The sequence below is a fragment of the Lithobates pipiens genome, unplaced genomic scaffold, assembly GCF_037356315.1.
Source record: "Lithobates pipiens isolate NorthernLeopardFrog02 unplaced genomic scaffold, aLitPip1_a1.2 Scaffold_16, whole genome shotgun sequence".
NCBI lineage: Eukaryota > Metazoa > Chordata > Amphibia > Anura > Ranidae > Lithobates > Lithobates pipiens.
This window is the reverse complement of record NW_027507748.1, coordinates 318,149,722-318,167,424: the sequence shown is the minus strand read 5'-3', so window position 1 is coordinate 318,167,424 and position 17,703 is coordinate 318,149,722. Positions and strand designations below refer to the sequence as shown.

At 39.3% G+C, this 17,703-nt stretch overlaps 1 protein-coding gene across 1 annotated transcript in view; it reads left to right on the top strand.

Annotated features, from left to right (window-relative positions):
- The first annotated feature begins 579 nt into the window (after positions 1-579).
- DPT (dermatopontin) overlaps positions 580-17,703 on the top strand; it is a 62,396-nt gene continuing 45,272 nt past the window's right edge. The window contains exon 1 of the mRNA XM_077481672.1: positions 580-905. Coding sequence (XP_077337798.1) covers positions 613-905 — 293 coding nt within the window. The 5' untranslated portion in view covers positions 580-612. The remainder of the gene's footprint in view (positions 906-17,703) is intronic.

Sequence of the window (17,703 nt, the reverse complement as noted above, 5' to 3'; positions counted from 1 at the left end):
TACACAAGTAGTTGTAAAATAGAAGAAAGTGAATGCAAAAATATCTTCCACTCCTAGCCTACTGTCCTAGGCATTGTGCCAGATATGTATTATGGCACTCTCAGCACCGTCCAGTGTTTGTAGTCTGTGTACAGTTCCTAGGTGTATTATGAACGTCCTTAGATATCCCTTTGCTGTGGTTTGTAGCCAAGCTTCCACTTGGATGTCCAGATTTTGTATCAGTACACAGTATGTTTCAGCTCTGATAACATGAAAATGTATAGAGTACCCTGGCCTGAAAACTACTTTCCCCTCATAGTACAATATATAATATAGGGGGCACACGAATATTATTTATTTGTAAAGTTTCTTATGTTACCTTTTAGGCTACAAGAGATCTTCTTTTTTTTTTTTTTTTTTTTTTTAATAAGAATGCATTTCAATGCCTTTCACAGCTGTAAAATCCTATATTCTGTTAAGATTTAACATCCATTTTTTTTTTTCGTTTACTAAGCTGTGACACACTGCACTTGGCTCATGATACTGAACATCTGGAAACCAAATGTTCCATTGGATAAAAAAGAGCAAGAACATAAAGTAAGTCCCACAGACCGCGCCAGCAGCAAAGACAACATGATGCTGTTACTGCTTGGTGTTCTGCTGCAGCTGGTGGTGGCAACCTGGGCACAACATGATTATTATTACTCACATCATGACTACTCAGATGATGGTTGGGTTAATCTTTTCAGGCAAGGATTCAATTTCCAGTGCCCACACGGACAAGTTATGGTTGCAATAAGGAGCACATTTAGCAAAAAAGAAGGATCTGATAGACAATGGAACTATGGATGTATGCCAACACCTTTTGAGTTTGGGGAACCTACAGAATGCTGGTGGGAAGAAATCAACAGAGCTGGAATGGAATGGTAAGAAATCACAGAAATAGAGCTCTAAATGATTTTGACAAAACAAGAGGGTCCTGGATTTCAACAATTGCACTCTAATTGTTCTGCTTTACTATTTTAAAGTGATAGTCACACTATGGTCATGCTTGAGAGATGATCTGGGGTATACATAGATACATTAGTTAATATTGTAACAGAAACATAGGAATATATGGTGTTTCATCTGGTTTATCTTCAGGTAGGGTTTTATTAGGGAAAAGTGAGAGAAGATTTTAGATGTAAAAAAGTACATTATATATAGTTATGTGTAGTAGTGGTTGAATAATTCCAAGGGTCTAGATATGTAAGGATTGCTTAGATGTATATTACAACAAACCAATGATTACCTCCCCCCCCCAAGCATCCAGTGCAATGGAACCCAAAGTATGGCTTGATGCCAATAAGAAATTTGAGAACAAGGGGCTTTTTTATATGTTGCAATAAAATGATTAAAATGAATGCTTGATATGTCCATCTTTACATTGTAGTCTCCATCCACGTAGCTTATCAGACAGCCAGACTCTTAACGTGAAACATCAGTTACCAATTATTTAATACCTGCAAATGTAAAAGGGTCTTATCGTGACTGTTCTGTCTGTGGCTTGTGCAGACGTATAAATACAAAAATGGGTATGGGCAAGGTTGAGAATGTTTTTAGCCTAATTCGTTTTCAAGGGGATCAGCGTCTCATCTAAACAGTCACAGAATGCAAAATGTGCAAATTAGGAGTATTGCAGGGAGTCTTGGGAATGTCTCACTATGTCTATAGCTAGGCCATTTTTTTCTAAGTACTTCTTAAAAAATAAAACGTCTATCTTATTTAATAATTGTGTTTCAATAAAATGAGTTCCCTGACTTAATGATCTATCCACGTTAATATTTTGCAAACTGAGAGAGCATTCAAGCTTTGGCCTGCTCAACACCTTCATGTTTCATTTGCCAGGACTTAGCACATGAACTCTGTTGCCTTGTCTTCCTTCTGGGCAAATGCCTGAAACACTGCCTTCAGTGGTTACTTATGTGGGCCTTCACATATATTTGTCTACTATGTTTACTGTACTTATTTTTATAATTTGTACTATATGTAAAATCCTAACTGCTTTATAAAAGGAATGCATTAAAAAAAAAAATCCCTGAGTATAAGTAACCCTGTGATAAAGCCACAGCAATGGCTTTACCTCTTGTTGCTGTACCATATGCCTGTATATATGGCTTCTTTACTGAAATATGGGCTCACATTTTATTATGCTAAAGTGATATACCCTAACGGGGGTAATTGCACACTAATTGCCCACAATCCTCCTTGCATGAGATTACATTACCATAACTTCTGTCCGGCAGCCTATGGATATAACACAGATATAATAAAAGGGTGACAACACAGTAAAATTTATAGCGCAAAAAAAAAAGAAAGAAGAAGAAACGAGGAAGACCTTTAATAAAATATGAAGACCAGTGCTTTGGATTAAGAACTTCATTTATTTTTGCTAAGTGCTACATATTTAAAAGTCAGAAAATAATTTGCTTTAGAAATGATTGTGAATAATCCTTCTGTCCAATTTTAATGAACCCCTCAAGAACTCCATTGATCAAAAATGATCTAAGAAAGGCATGGTACTGTATATCCTAAACACACTTAACATACTTTTTACATTCTTTTTTATTCAGTATTTAAATAAACTCATACTTTCTAACTTTCTATATAGAATATATACATTGTCAGCAACATATACGTATATATTACCAGCAATATAAGAACTTTAAAAAATATAAAGATACTGAAGCGCTGATGCAGATTAAACTCAAAATGTGAAAAAAATTGAAAAATGATTATATATATATATATATATATATATATATATATATATATATATATATATATATATATATATATATATATATATATATATATATATATATATATATATAAATGGGGAACTGCTGCAACTATTTAAACTGTGTTCTGACACCACACCATAATGATAGTATAACAAAAAATAGTGCGCTAAAACTCACATATATAATTAGTAATGAACTCCAGTGAATAAGTGAATATAATACTGACCAATAATAAATATAAACATATACAGAAAGTCCACATGCATAAAATTATATATATCTCTTGAATGCTGACAAAACGTGAATAGAAATCACTCCATTATCCGTGACAGTCTCTGCAGGATATATGTACTGAAAATAATCACCACCACCTCAGTGTGCAATGCCTGCTCACCTCAAAGGAAGACCCCCTTGCGTCTATTGCCACTTTCAGTGACACTCCAAAAAGATCAGTTCGATCAGAAAAGGATTTCAAATATTGGTTCAAAGATTGGTAGAATTTCTCATAAAATTAATTTCTCCAGGTTCAATTTCTCAAAGCAAAATAAATCATCATCACGCAAGATTGAATATATTCCTTGCTTTTTATTAATAAAAACTCCTTAATCATATGCACTCACATTTCATTAGTGATAAAAACGCCTCAAGCTATCAGTTTACAATGGGACAGCTCTCCTCCTCATTACATTTCCTCAACTAGGAGACACCGGAAGTGTCATCACCGGCTCCCTCCAACGCGTTGCGTCACAGGTCACGTGACTTTCTCAAGGGAAATTAAATTTTATTATGCTAAAGTGATATACCCTGAAGGGGTAATTTCACACTAATTTCCCACAATCCTCCTTGTATGAAATTACATAACCATAGCTTCTGTCCAGCAGTCTATGGATATAACACAGATATAATAAAAGGGTGACAACACAGTAAAATTTATGGTGCAAAAAAAAAAAAAAAAAAAAGAAAGAAATGAGGAAGACCTTTAATAAAACATGAAGACCAGTGCTTTGAATTAAGAACTTCATTTATTTTTTCTAAGTGCTACATATTTAAAAGTCGGACAATAATTTGCTTTAAAAATGATTGTGAATAATCCTTCTGTCCAATTTTAATTAACCCCTCAAAACTCCATTGATCAAAAAAGATGTAAGAAAGGCATGGTACTGTATATCCTAAACACACTTCAAATACCTTTTACATTATTTTTTATTCAGTATTTAAGTAAACTCATACTTTCTCTATAGAAGATATACATTATCAGCAGCATATACTTACAAATTATCAGCAATATAAGCACTTTGCCATCATGATGTTATTTAACAAATGTGCAAACTATAGTTTTACTTAGAACAGCAATAGGCTAAAGTGCTGACTAACGTCTTTAGGAATTTAGGCTAAAGTGCTGACTAACGTCTTTAGGAATTTAAAAAAATTTAAGAGAATTGTAAGATAATTATATTTGTTGTATTTTTTAATCTTTTGATCTTGGATTAGTTATTTTATAATCATTGGGTTTTTACAATAAAATAGTAAAATACACGATATTGTCAAAAGTATTGGGACCCTTGCCTTTACACGCACATGAACTTTAATGGCATCCCAGTCTTAGTCCGTAGAGTTCAATATTGAATTTGCCCACCCTTTGCACCTATAACAGCTTCAACTTTTCTGGAAAGGCAGTCTACAAGGTTTAGGAGTGTGGCTATGAAAATGTTTGACCATTCTTCCAGAAGCACAATTGTGAGGTCAGGCACTGATGTTGGATAAGAAGGTCTGGCTCACAGTCTCTGCTCCAATTCATCACAAAGGTGTTCTATTAGGTTGAGGTCAGGACTCTGTGCAGGCTAGTTAAGTTCCTCCACCCCAAACTCACTCATCCATGTCTTTATGGACCTTGCTTTGTGCTATGTTGGAACAGGAAGGGGCCATCCCCAAACTGTTCACACAAAGTTGGGAGCATGAAATTGTCCAAAATATCTTGGTATGCTGATGCCTTTAGTGTTCCTTTCACTGGAACTAAGGGGCCAAGCCCAAACCCTGAATAACAATCCCACACCATAATCCCCCTTCACAAAATGATTAGGACCAGTGCACAAAGCAAGGTCCATGAAGACATAAAGTGAGTTTGGGGTGGAAGAACTTGATTGGCATGCACAGAGTCCTGACCTCAACCTGATAGAACACATTTTGGATGAATTAGAGCGGAGACTGTGAGCCAGGCCTTCTCAATCAACATCCGTACCTGACCTCACATATGTGCTTCTGGAAGAATGGTCGAACATTCCCATAGACACACTCCTAAACCTTGTACACAGCCTTTCCAGAAGAGTTGAAGCTGGTATTGTGGCAAAGGGTGGGTCAACGCAATATTAAACCCTATGGACTAAAACTGTGATGCCATTAAAGTCCATGTGCGTATAAAGGCAGGCATCCCAAAACTTTTGGCAATATAGTGCCTATAATTTAACAAATAGTAATTAACCAATAAAAAATGGTTATTATAATGTAGGGAAAATGGGCATCTGTCCATTTATGATCACACGTAGCAATAGAAATCTTTGGAATACCATCTTTCATTATTTTAATTTTGTTATACTGACAAAAACTGAAATTTGATTGGCTGATCTAGGTAACTTTACATCTTTGTACTTTGGTCCATGTAATTAAGCAAAATGCATGGCAGATAGGATACATCAACCAAAATTAAAGCAACCATCATATTATGAGGGTTTTATTACTGTTGTAATACATAATGTAAATTATGAGGCCCAATAGCAAAATATTGGTGGGGCCCTCTGGCTAACCATCTTTGTAGCAGTTGTCAAGTCAACTGTGACAATATGTGTCATTTATTGATTATCAATTATCAAAATCAAGGCCTAGGCCCAAATCAAGGACAGGCAGCAGGAGCACTGTTAGCATAGTCCGACTATTAGGGAACATTGCTTTGAATAAAAGTTCTAGCTATAGTAGTAATATTAATAATAATTATAATGATAATTTATATTATGACAAAATTAAACACATATAACGTATATGTAGCGCCCTCTTAGCTAGGCAATTTTTTTTTTTACTCCTGCTGTAACTAGAGGGGAAGTAATTGTTTGGACTGTTGTATTCAGGGTCTCACAGGCTGAGAGTTTGATTGTCTTCACGTCTCTAGAAGCATTTTCTAGAGTTTAGAAGGGGGGATGCAAATGACCAGCCTGAATATTGAGCATGGTTTAGCCAATCCCTAGGGGTGTGTCCAGTAGGTAGCTGAGATGCTGTTATATAATCTAGAGGCATGAGGAGATTGTCTTTTTCCTTTATGAGGGAGCTGAGATGAAGGGGGTTGCTTGTCCCTGGTGCTCTTTGGCATGGATGTTGGGTTTCTTTGCAAGGGGCTGCACCTATGGACTGATCTTGCTCCAGGATTTTGTAAGTAGAGTCTCCTGTCTGTGCTTCACCATGTATTTGTCTAGCTGTACCTGTGCTAAAGCTACTTCTTGGTTCCCAACCATGAACATATCTAGCTGTACCTGTACTAAAGCTGGTTCATGGTCCCCAGCTGTGAACATATCTAGGTATACCTGTTTTGAAAATGATCTTTTGGTTCCCAGCTGTGAGTGAAAGACTGTAAGGCAAGTATAGGCACAAAAAACTGAAAACAAGTTGTACCACAAAGTTATAAAGCATATGATGTTGATTACATGGATATCAGGTAGAATAGGCTAAAATATATCCATAAGGTTTTTTAATAAAAAGTCCAAGGACCATGAGGAAAGATGTAAAATCCACCACTCAGGGCTGCCGTCATATGGGAACAGAAACCATGTTTCAGTATCACCGAAATACACAAGGGGAGAGGTGCCTCTTGGTGTAGATATAGAACAGGTTTATTAAACACTTGAAATAGGCAACTCACATTTGTGAAATTAAAATAAGTATGTAGTAAATCCCAGCAAGAGGGGGGAGGGCATCGGTGGACTATCCAATCCTGGAGGGGGAGCGGTGTGCTCACTAGTTCACTGCTGTTGTAGAAAGCCAGCCGCGGTGGAGAGGAACTCAGAGCGAGGCCTTGAGCGCTGATGGTACAGGAGGCGAGGATGGGTGACGTCACTGGCCTGTGACACGTTTCCTGTGCATGCACTCGGGTAACATGGCAGTCGCGCTCCTTTGTCAAGCTGACTTGTGGAACTACAGGGGCAGCATTATAAAGTGTAATCAGGGGAGGGGCCAGTACAAACATTCATTGTTAACACAAGAAAATACTTTAAAAATTTAAGAATGTCTCTATATCTAGAACATGAATTAATAAAACAACAATTAAATGGGATTATTAAACCAGATAAATAGCATGATAGGAAATATGATGTACACAAGCATATGAAAATATAAACATTTAAAACCGCATTATTATCAAGCAATACCACAATGGGACTAATCAATATTAATAAATATATTATTTTAAGGCATTAAATGTGTTGAACCAAATTAGGCATAACGGATCAGGATATGAATATCAATGCTCAAAGGGGAGGGGGAAGGGGAGAAAGAAATAGGTAGTGGGGAGGGGGATTTACAAACAATAAATGCATAGACACCATGACAGGAATCATACTCTGCATGATATGTAATAATAAAATGTAAAAAATATATAAAAATTATTAATTATAAAATCATTTAAATAAGCAATTGGAACCATTACATGCAAGTCATGGGTTTCCCAAAGGTTGATCATATTACTATTCCAGGAATTGTCACTGGTCAGGACCTTAAAGTGAACCTAAACATGTATAAGGGGGGGGGGGGGGATTTTCCTAGGCTATACCGTAACCAATACTTACGAGTAACCGCCACCCCCAGAGAAAGACTAAGGCCTCTTTCACACTGACGTCCCGTTCAGGCCCGCCTGTCAGTTTTTCAGGCGGACCTGAACGGGTGCTCCATAGAGCTCTATGGAGCGTCGGATGTCAGCGGTGACATGTCCGCTGACATCCGACCCGCTCCGATCCGAAAAAGTGTAACGGAGGAAAAAGCTATTTTTCCATCCGTCTGCGGATCGGATCGGGTGACGACGGGCACTGCGGTCCGTCGTCATCCGATCTCCCATAGGGGAGAGCGGCGCTGTGACAGATCCGTCCCTGCGCAGTGTGCAGAGACGGAGCTGTCATTTCCCTGCTCAGCGGGGATCGGCGGAGTGATCCCCGCTGAGCAAACGGACATCCACGGGGCGGATCAGAACTGATCCGCCCCGTGTGAAAGGACCCTATGAGTGAAAGATTGTGTTTCTGCTGTGTAAAGAGAGAGAGTTGTCCTCTGTGGAGTTGCACGCAAGCATTTTGGAGTATTCCACACCACCCCAACCAAACTACATTTCCCATGATGCTCATCTACACTGCAGACTCCATGAGCATCATGGGAAATGTAGTTCCAAAACATCTGAGATGACAAGGTTCACCATCCCTACCCTAAATGAATTTAATGAGCCGGAGTGAATATACTGTTGCTATGTGTCTGGCTGCCTCTGTCCTGTTTTATGAAGAACCCGTTAATATCTAATTGGTTATAAAACTACTATAAAAACGGAATTTGGTCTCAAGAAAAAAAAAACTACTATATAGATAATCCAGCACCACTTAAAGGGATTGTAAAGGTACATTAAAAAAACAAAAAACAAACGTGTCTACACTTACCTACTCTGTGCAATGGAATCGCATAGAGCGGCCAGGAACCCCCTCTTTACGGGTCCACCACCGGTGTCCTGGCCCCTCCTCTCTGGCCCACCCCCACTCCTTCGTTATTGGCTTTGATTGACAGCACTGAGAGCCAATAGCTCCCAGAGCCCCAGCAAAGCCAGCTAAACCTGGAAGGAAAAGGAGAAAATATCTGCAGATGTGCACAGCGCTGGATCAAATGAGGTCTCAGGTAACTAAAAGGGTGGGGGGGGGGGATGCTGACACTAAACATTTTTTACCTTAATACAAGGAATGCAAAGTCTGCTCACATAATTTGTATTAAAAACATCTTTGCTATTCTGAAGCTTCTCTCCAACCACTTTGCATATTATGTTATATACTGTGATTCTGTACTTGCCAATTATGCTGCAGAAATCTCCCTCCACTGAGTCTGGCCGGAATCATTTTACCTGTGGGCAGCTGAAGCTGCTGCCTGCTAACTTCCTGGATTTACACAACCACACAGAGGCACACCTCCAGCTCTGAAGCTCTCATTGGTCCTCTTATGACTCATGAAACACCAAATGCCTGTAAAAGCTTGTAAGTGCGGTAACGTAAAGCCTTGTTTCATTTACAGGCGTTTTTAATGGAGGTTCATTTCTGACTATTTCGAAAAAAAATTATAAAAATATAAAAAAAAAAAAAAAGAAAACGCTCCTAAACGCAAACGAGGCAAAAAGGACTTTTTTGACATCTGTTAAGTTAAAACGTTCAGGGGAGGTTTTAAAACGTCCCGTGTACATTAAGCCTGAACCTTGTTGTAAACTTCATATGCAACTGGACACTGCTCAGTTACGCACGTAAGAAATAGAGGGAATTCTGATTTATGATGATTTATGATTTATACACACCGAATAAGCATTTTTTGTTGGGCACAAGTTACATATGGGGGGCAGCTCAAAGATTGTTCATGCTCAGTTGTTAATCTTTGGTAACAATGTCCACCACTGCATTGAAGGTTTTACCCCATGCCGAGTACAGGGCATCTTTGGGGGGATGTCTTTAGGCATATTTCTTGCCTCGCTTTGTGCAGCTTTGTACAGAACCCTGCCATGAGTACATGAGGATTCCACTTCATCTGTCTTCTAAGATGTTATATTGATGTCCGTCAGTATAATATGCTTTATTAGTATTTCAAATGCTTTTCACTAATGCGGTAAGAATTGTAGGAACCTTGCCTTAAAATGTATTTCTACTTTTGCAGCCAAATAGGGATAATGCCTATTTTACATTTGTAACATGTTCTCATTCACATAGCAGAACTTAAAATAACATTTAAAAATTGCAGCTTACATTTTTAAATGTTCTGCTCTGGAAATTCCAGCACTCTAACAACTTCAGCCCCAGAAGGCTGTTCAATGACCAGGCCATTTTTTGCCTTACTGCACTGCGTCACTTTAACTGACGATTGCGTGGCCGTGCAATGCTGTACCCAAACAAAATTGACATCCTTTCTTTCTCTTGGTGGTATTTGATCATCTCTGTGGCTTTAATTTTTTTGCGCTATAAACAAAAAAAGAGCGTCAATTTTGAAAAAAAAACACAATATTTTGTACTTTTTGCAATAACAAATATCCCCATTTTCTTTAAAAAAAAGTTATTTTTTTCCTCAGTTTAGGCTGATAATTATTCTTCTACATATTTTTGGTAATAAAAATCACAATAAGCGTATATTGATTGGTTTGCACAAAAATTATAGCGTCTACAAAATAGGGGAAAGATTTGTGGCATTTTTATTATTATTTATTTTTATTATGAGTAATGGCGGTGATCTAAAATGTATATTGGGACTGCGACATTACAGTAGAGAGATCGGACACTTTTGACACATTTTTGGGACCACTGACAATTATACAGCGGTCAGTTCTATAAAAATGCACTGATTACTGTGTAAATGTCACTGGCAGGGAAGGGATTACTACTATGGGGTGATCAAGAAGTTAACTGTATTCCCTAGCGTGTGTTTTAACTGGAGGGGGATGGGACTGACTAGGGGAGATGACAGATTGTTGTTCCTAGCTAGTAGGAACTCATGATGTGCCTCTCCTCACAGAACATGGATTTGTGTGTTTACACACACAAGTCCCTGTTCTGGCTCTTGTGCCCGTGATCACGTATGGTCGGCTGTCATCGCGACTGCCGGCCACGTGCATCGGCACCCCTGCAATGCAGCAGGCGTGCGCGTGCCTGCTATCCCCCTTAAAGGAGCCGACGTACATGTATGATGGTTTGCGGGATCATGCCTACCTGCCCCAGTATAATGATGGTGGCTGGTCGGCAAGTGGTTGAAATCCTCTTTGTTTATCAGGAGGCTGGATAGCTGAGTTTATTATAAATCACCCAGTCTGCCCTGTGCACACGGATCCTAATTATCAGTTGAAAAGTTTTGAGCAATGTTTGTCCTATCAAAGGGTTAAAGGTTTAGAAGCTAGGCTTCTTACATTGCATTTCAATGAGGGGAAAAGCAGCCTGCCCTTAGGACAGCCTCACTCTGACATGTGTTCAAAAATCCTTGAGTCAACCACAAGGTCTTATCCTGAGAAATATCTAAAAAGGTAATATTTTGTTTTTCATTTTTGGCATGCTGTATGAATGGGAACACATAACAAACATATAGTGTTTTTTTTAAAAAAATTGACTGAAAAAGTGGAAATACAAGTTGGGCTGGACTGTCCCTATGCTTTAGCCAGCCTGAGTATGTTTATGTTAACTTGGTTTGTTAGAGTTCTCCTAAACCCAAAAACATTGTATACTTGTGCCTGTCACTGACAAGTGTTCTTCAGTGGCAAAATGCAGTTTATTGGATTATGAATATTTATCCCACCTCGGTCAATCAATGTGGGCTTTATGCCAGTAATGTGGGCCAAGGGAAGAGAATAGAAAAACTAAACTAAACTAAAACTAAAAGAGTCCTCGCCTCCCAGGCTTTGTCTGGTAAGGATGTGTCTCTAGTCCTTCCCTACAAGGCTGCTGCCTGGAGGGATTTATTTCCAGAGAGGTCCAGTCTTTAACTTTCTGGCTATTTGCCTGGAGGAGGAAGTCTGTGCCAAAAAAGAGTCGTTTTCTAGCTGCCAGTCTGGGTCTAGAGCAGTGATTCTCAACTAGGGTTCCTCCAGAGGTTGTTAGGGGTTCCTTCAGCATTGGGCAATTTCTACCTCTCAGATAAGTTCTCGAGATTCCATTGATCATTTTAGCTATCTGTAAGGAGGTAATTATTCCCAATGACCACAAGTATAAGGACCATTCTTCCCACTGACCATCACACTAATTTATCATGAATTGCAGATCTCAAATGTTTAGCAAGGGTTCCCCGAGACCGGAGAACTATTTCAAGGGTTCCTCTGTGTTGAAAAGGTTGAGAAAGGCTGGTCTAGAGTGTAATAAACTGGCCTGTGGCAGATGTCTGACGAGTCCTAACCTGGTCTGTGGCAGAAGCCAAGGATACCTAAAGCAGTACTATAGGCAAAAAAAAAAATGGCAGGCATGATCCAGTCTGACTAGTATTAACAAAGTAGTTTTTTTTTCCCCACATCCCCCTGTAACTTCAGTTTGTACCTGTTGACCCTACTGTTATTTTTCAACTTTCTTTCAGGCCTTTAAACTTTCTGGTCAGCCTTCAACTTATGGTCAACCTTTATTCATTTAATGAAAACCTTTACCATAAAAGAAAAAAAAACTTTTTCTGTAACTTCTTCAAAATTGTTAGCTGGAGATAGGCCTTCATAAGTTAGTCACGTATGTTACGTCCATCTAAATACCCTAGTCTAACAACACCCTCTCCAGGCAGTGCTCCTGTCCAAGGGTGTCACTGTTGCTCTTCCATAGACAGAGGAGCCACACGAATATGGCTGGGTCACCAGGTAAAAATTGAAAAAAGCAAAACTAAAAACAGAAAATGAATGCAGCAATGACATGTAAGGATTGGTAAGCTGCAATTTATCAAATGTTTGTTTTTGGGTTTAGATATTCTTTAACCACTTGCCGACCAGCGCACGACGATGTACGTCGACAGAATGGCATGGGCAGGCAAATGGGCGTACATGTACGTCCCTTTAAATTTGCCGCCCTGCTATCGCGCTGGTCGAGACCCACGTGAGTCCGGTCGCGGGACCCGCGGACTCGATCGCCGCGGGCATCCCCGCGATCGTCTCACGGAGCGGCCAAATGAAGAAATGCCGTTGTAAACAGCATTTCTTCATTCTGCCTAGCAACTAGTGACGCTGATCTCTGCTCCATGTGATTGGAGCAGAGATCAGTGTTCACTAAATGAAAGCCCAACCCCCCCACAGTTAGTAACACACCCCTAGGAACACTTAACCCCTACACTTAACCCCTACACTGCCACCCACTGGTTAACCCCTTCACTGCCAGTGTCATTTACACAGGAATCACTGCATTTGTATAGCAGTGATTACTGTATAAATGACAATGGTCCCAAAAATGTGTCAAAAATGTCCGATGGGTCCCCCACAATGTCGCAGTCACAATAAAAATCGCTGATCGCTGCCATTACTAGTAAAAATATAAATAATAAAAAAGTATTATTTATTATAAAAATGCTATAAAACTATCCCTATTTTGTAAACGCTATAACTTTTGCGCAAACCAATCAATAATCGCTTATTGCAATTTTTTTTGCCAAAAATATGTAGAAGAATACGTATCGGCCTAAACTGAAGGAAAAAAATGTTTTTTTATGTATTTTTGGGGGATATTTATTATAACAAAAAGTTAAAAATAATGCGTTTTTTTCAAAATTGTCGCTCTATTTTTGTTTTTAGCGCAAAAAATAAAAACCGCAGGGGTGATCAAATACCACCAAAAGAAAGCTCTATTTGTGGGAAAAAAAGGATGTCAATTTTGTTTGGGAGCCATGTTGCACGACCGCGCAATTGTCAGTTAAATCGACGCAGTGCCAAATCGCAAAAAGTGGTCTGGTCTTTGACCAGCAAATTGGTCCGGTCTGAAAGTGGTTAAAGGCAGCCTCCGCCTACAGAGTTCTACATTAGGCTGTGCCAACAGAATAAATGTACTGAAAGATATTAGCATGTTGGGCCTAAGTTCACTGGAAAGCCTTCTGAGCATTGAGCTGCTGTTTTTAGGTATCCTGTACCCCACTCCAAACTCAAACGCTGAGCCATTGAGCCAATAAATGGTAAAGAAAAGGACTGAAAGATCAGAAGTCTCTTTGTTACTGTCAGTGGGTTAATGAGTTCTGTAGGTGCAATTACAAGGCAGGCCACCAGTAGGAAGAGTGGAGAGCTCGAAAATCCATCAGCTCCCAAATAATTGCTACAGAAGGATTACAGGAATATAAATACAGCGAGGAAATGCAATAAAAAAGTATCATCTTTCTGTAATCTCCATAGCTTTCATGCCACGTACACACGATTGGAATTCCGGCCAGAAAAAGGCCAATGAGAGCTTTTCATCGGAAAATGCGACTGTGTGTATGCTCCATCAGAATTTAGCTGTCCGAATTTCCGCTAACCAAAAATTGATAGCATGTTCTCAATTTTCCAGACGGAAAAACTTTCTATTGGAAATTCCGATCGTGTGTATGCAATTCCGACACGCTAAAACTCACACATGCTCAGATTCAACTACGAGAAGCTATTGGCTACTGGCTATTGAACTTCCTTTTTCTAGTCCTGTCGTACGTATTGTATGTCACCATGTTCTAAACTATCGGAATTTGGTGTGACCATGTGTAGGCAGACAGCTTGAGCGGAATTCCGTCCGACGAGAATTCCGATCGTGTTTACGCAGCATCCTTTCATGTGAATTATAGATATCCGTGTAAAGCTTTGCTATTTTAGTTTCCATTTCTAAACCTTTTTTTTTAGGTACACTAATTTACTAGGTATATGTTTTACTGAGCGTTTGCATTAGGCTGTGTACATTATTAAACGGTTTCATTTTCCACCATTCTTAGCTGCTTGCACTCCATATTTATAGAAAATGATTATTTGTGTCTATAATAGGTTGATACTGTTACATAGTGCTTCTGATTAGCTGCTTTGTATTCTAAACTAGTAGGGAATAAAAATAAATAAATAAATAAAGATTAAGGCTGGGTTCACATTAGTCTGGTGCGAATTACAGCTCCATTCTCTGTGCGAAAGTGAAAAAGCAGCTGTTCAGCGCTTCCTCTCCATTGGAGCTGCAGATCAGCTGACCTGGGAGAGGGGGGAGGTGTAGTGAAGAGGGGGAGAGAATTTGTGTTCAGAAAGGAATGCATCTGCAAATCAGATGCCTTCCCATAGAAGATCAGTGGTTGGAATTCGCACCGCAATGCCTAGAAAACGCACACTTTTTTTGACAATGCGGACTGCGAATGCATCGCACATATGTGAACCAGATGCATTCAAACTAATAGATTTTAAAATGTTATGCGATACACTGCATCCAATTTGCATAGGTGTGAACCCAGCCTAAAAAGTTGTGATGAGAGCCTCAATGACTCAGAGGAGAAAGAACATTGTCAGGCATATCAAATATATAATCTTCAACACTGTAAGCTTCACTATCGGTGTTAAAGTGTATATAAACCATAGCAATGAACATTCTAAATTTTCTTGCTTTTGCTTTTTTAATTTACTTTTAATTTACTTTTATTTTCCCTTCTCTGCTTTTTAGTCCCTGTTCAATAAGTTAATAAAAAAAAAATGTTCTCACTTTTATTACATACTTTATTTTAAACCCAGTGACATCATCACTGAGTCTCTCTGCTTCCCTACATAATATAGGCAGATCATGGCTGCTTGGAGGGGTAGGCAGGGTGTTGAACATAGCTTCCTGAAAACATCCCAGCATTCTGCTTCAGTTCTCCCCTTAAGAACCCACAACTCTGATTTAAAGTATTCACCCTCTTTCACTCCACCCATCCATCCTCTCTAGGTATTGTGCTGTTTTTTTTTTTGGGGGGGGGGGGGTTTGTACCTTTTTTAAGAAAAAATGTCCAGCCCCGCCTCCCTATGCACATTTGTCAACTTAATCAAATAACATGCACATTGCCCGCTGTGCCTCCTGGGATATGCACATCACTTATCTCAGGAGGCATAGCCCTCCATTCAGTAAATCAGGAGGGGGCGGGCCTACTGGCACGTCATCGGGAGGCCCACCCGCTGAATCAGGGAGAGCTGACGGGTCTCTCAATGACATCAGAAAGAGCATGGCAGCATGGGAAAGAGCTGTGGTTGGCATGAGAGGATCTCAGCATGACATTGCTGAATCCGCTGGATGGGTGAGTATCTGAAATGTGCAGATACCACCGTAAGGCAAGTAGGGGTGGTACAAAATGGGGCGAGGGGTGGGTGCACATGTGCTTTAAGCAGTGCAGGGAGGATTTATGCCAATGTTAACGTATATGAATAGGTGGGTGTCAGTTTGGAGGATTGGCCATTTTTTGGTAGACTGCATTTGCATGCAGACCACTCAAGGTAATGTCCACATATAATGTTGTGCCTCCATGATTGAAAACTGAAATCCAATGAATCAAGGGATGGGACAGAGATAGTCGAAGCAAGAGAAGAAGTTGGGACTTCACATGAAGCATGCGGATTTTGGAAGCAAAAAATGAGCTGTATAGGTCTGATAATGTTGAATTTATTAAATATTACACAGTAAAATACATCAAAAACAATGGTACATATTGCATTGTCCATCATGATTAATTGATACATTACATTACATTAGCATATTGCACATTGACGATGATATTCAAGTAAATTAGGTAAAACAGTATATACAGAATATGTTACAAAACTGCATGATTATAGAATTTATGGCATCTGAAGCTCTACGCGTTTCGTGGCTAACTTGCCACTCATCAGGGACTGAGATAGTCAAGCTGGGCAGGACAGAGGTATATGATGATACTGAAAGTCCTCCAGCCAGTAAACGAGACAGGCTCTTACTTTCTGCATCTTCTGATGCACACTGTAATGCTTGCTTACACACGATCGGACTTTCCAGCGGACCAGAGTCTGTCAGACAATTCGATTGTATGTGGGCTCGAGTGGACTTTTTCTTCCCAAAAGTCCGGCGGACCTAGAAATAAGACTGGCTTCAAATTTTCGTCCGCCGGATTCGGCTTTTAGCGGACAATCTGTTTGTCTATGTGCTAGTCCGACAGACTAAAGCTGAAGCTAGGGCAGCTATTGGCTACTGGCCTTATTCTTATATTCTTATATATATATATATATATATATATATATATATATATATTATATTCTTATATTATATTCTTATATCCTTATTCTACGTCATCACGTTAGAATCCGATGGACTTTTGGAGGGATCGTGTGTGGCCAAGTCCGTTCATTTGAAAGTCCGGCGGAGCTCAGCTGCAAAGTCCGTCGGATTGTCCGCTGGACCAAGTCCGTCGAAAAGTCCAGTCGTGTGTACGCGGCATAAGAAGTTCACAGTGTATAATAAAATCACACTAAGCATTCGCATACAGGAGAGGAACCTGTACAACTGAGCAAAATGGGCGGTAAAGCTGCAGTTCAGTTTTAAAGCTGAAGTCTAGGTGTGGTTTTTCTTTTCTTTTTTTTTTTGCAAAGTTACATCCAGCTTGGACTGATGTAAGTATGCATGTGCCATACCTGGGGTATCCTTGTGGAAGTAGTCGGTGTTAGCAGGAGTTCAGTTTTAATGTGTTGGTCTCATCTGCTAGTGCATCAAACACAATGCTGTTGTCCAAAAGTGTCTCTGTTGCTCTTCCATCCAGAATGAAGACACACTAAAGCCCGATACACACTATCAGATTTCCTGCTGATTTTTTCCTTTAGATTTACCAAAACCATATAATATGAGGTCAAACCTTAGGAGTTTTAATGTGTATGCAATCAGGCAGGCCCTTGCACCACATGGTTTTGGTAAATCTGAAGGAAAAAATCAGCAGAAAATCTTATAGTATAGGGGGCTTAAGAAAGAAACTGTGTAACTGGCCAGATCGCCACAAAAAAGTACGGTAAAAAAATAAAATAATGCAGCCAGCACATTTAGGAATGGCAAGCTGCAATATGTCTATTTTTTGTTTTTGGGTTTAATAACATGTTACGTAGGATACGCACCTTTAGCTATACATTTTATGTATAATCAACATAAAGCATAAATAAAGGGCATTAAAAGGGGGCCCAGACATGTATTCTGCACAATGACCTTGAGTGTTGTTTCCATTAAATATACTTTTACTATTTATTTAAATAATATGGAAG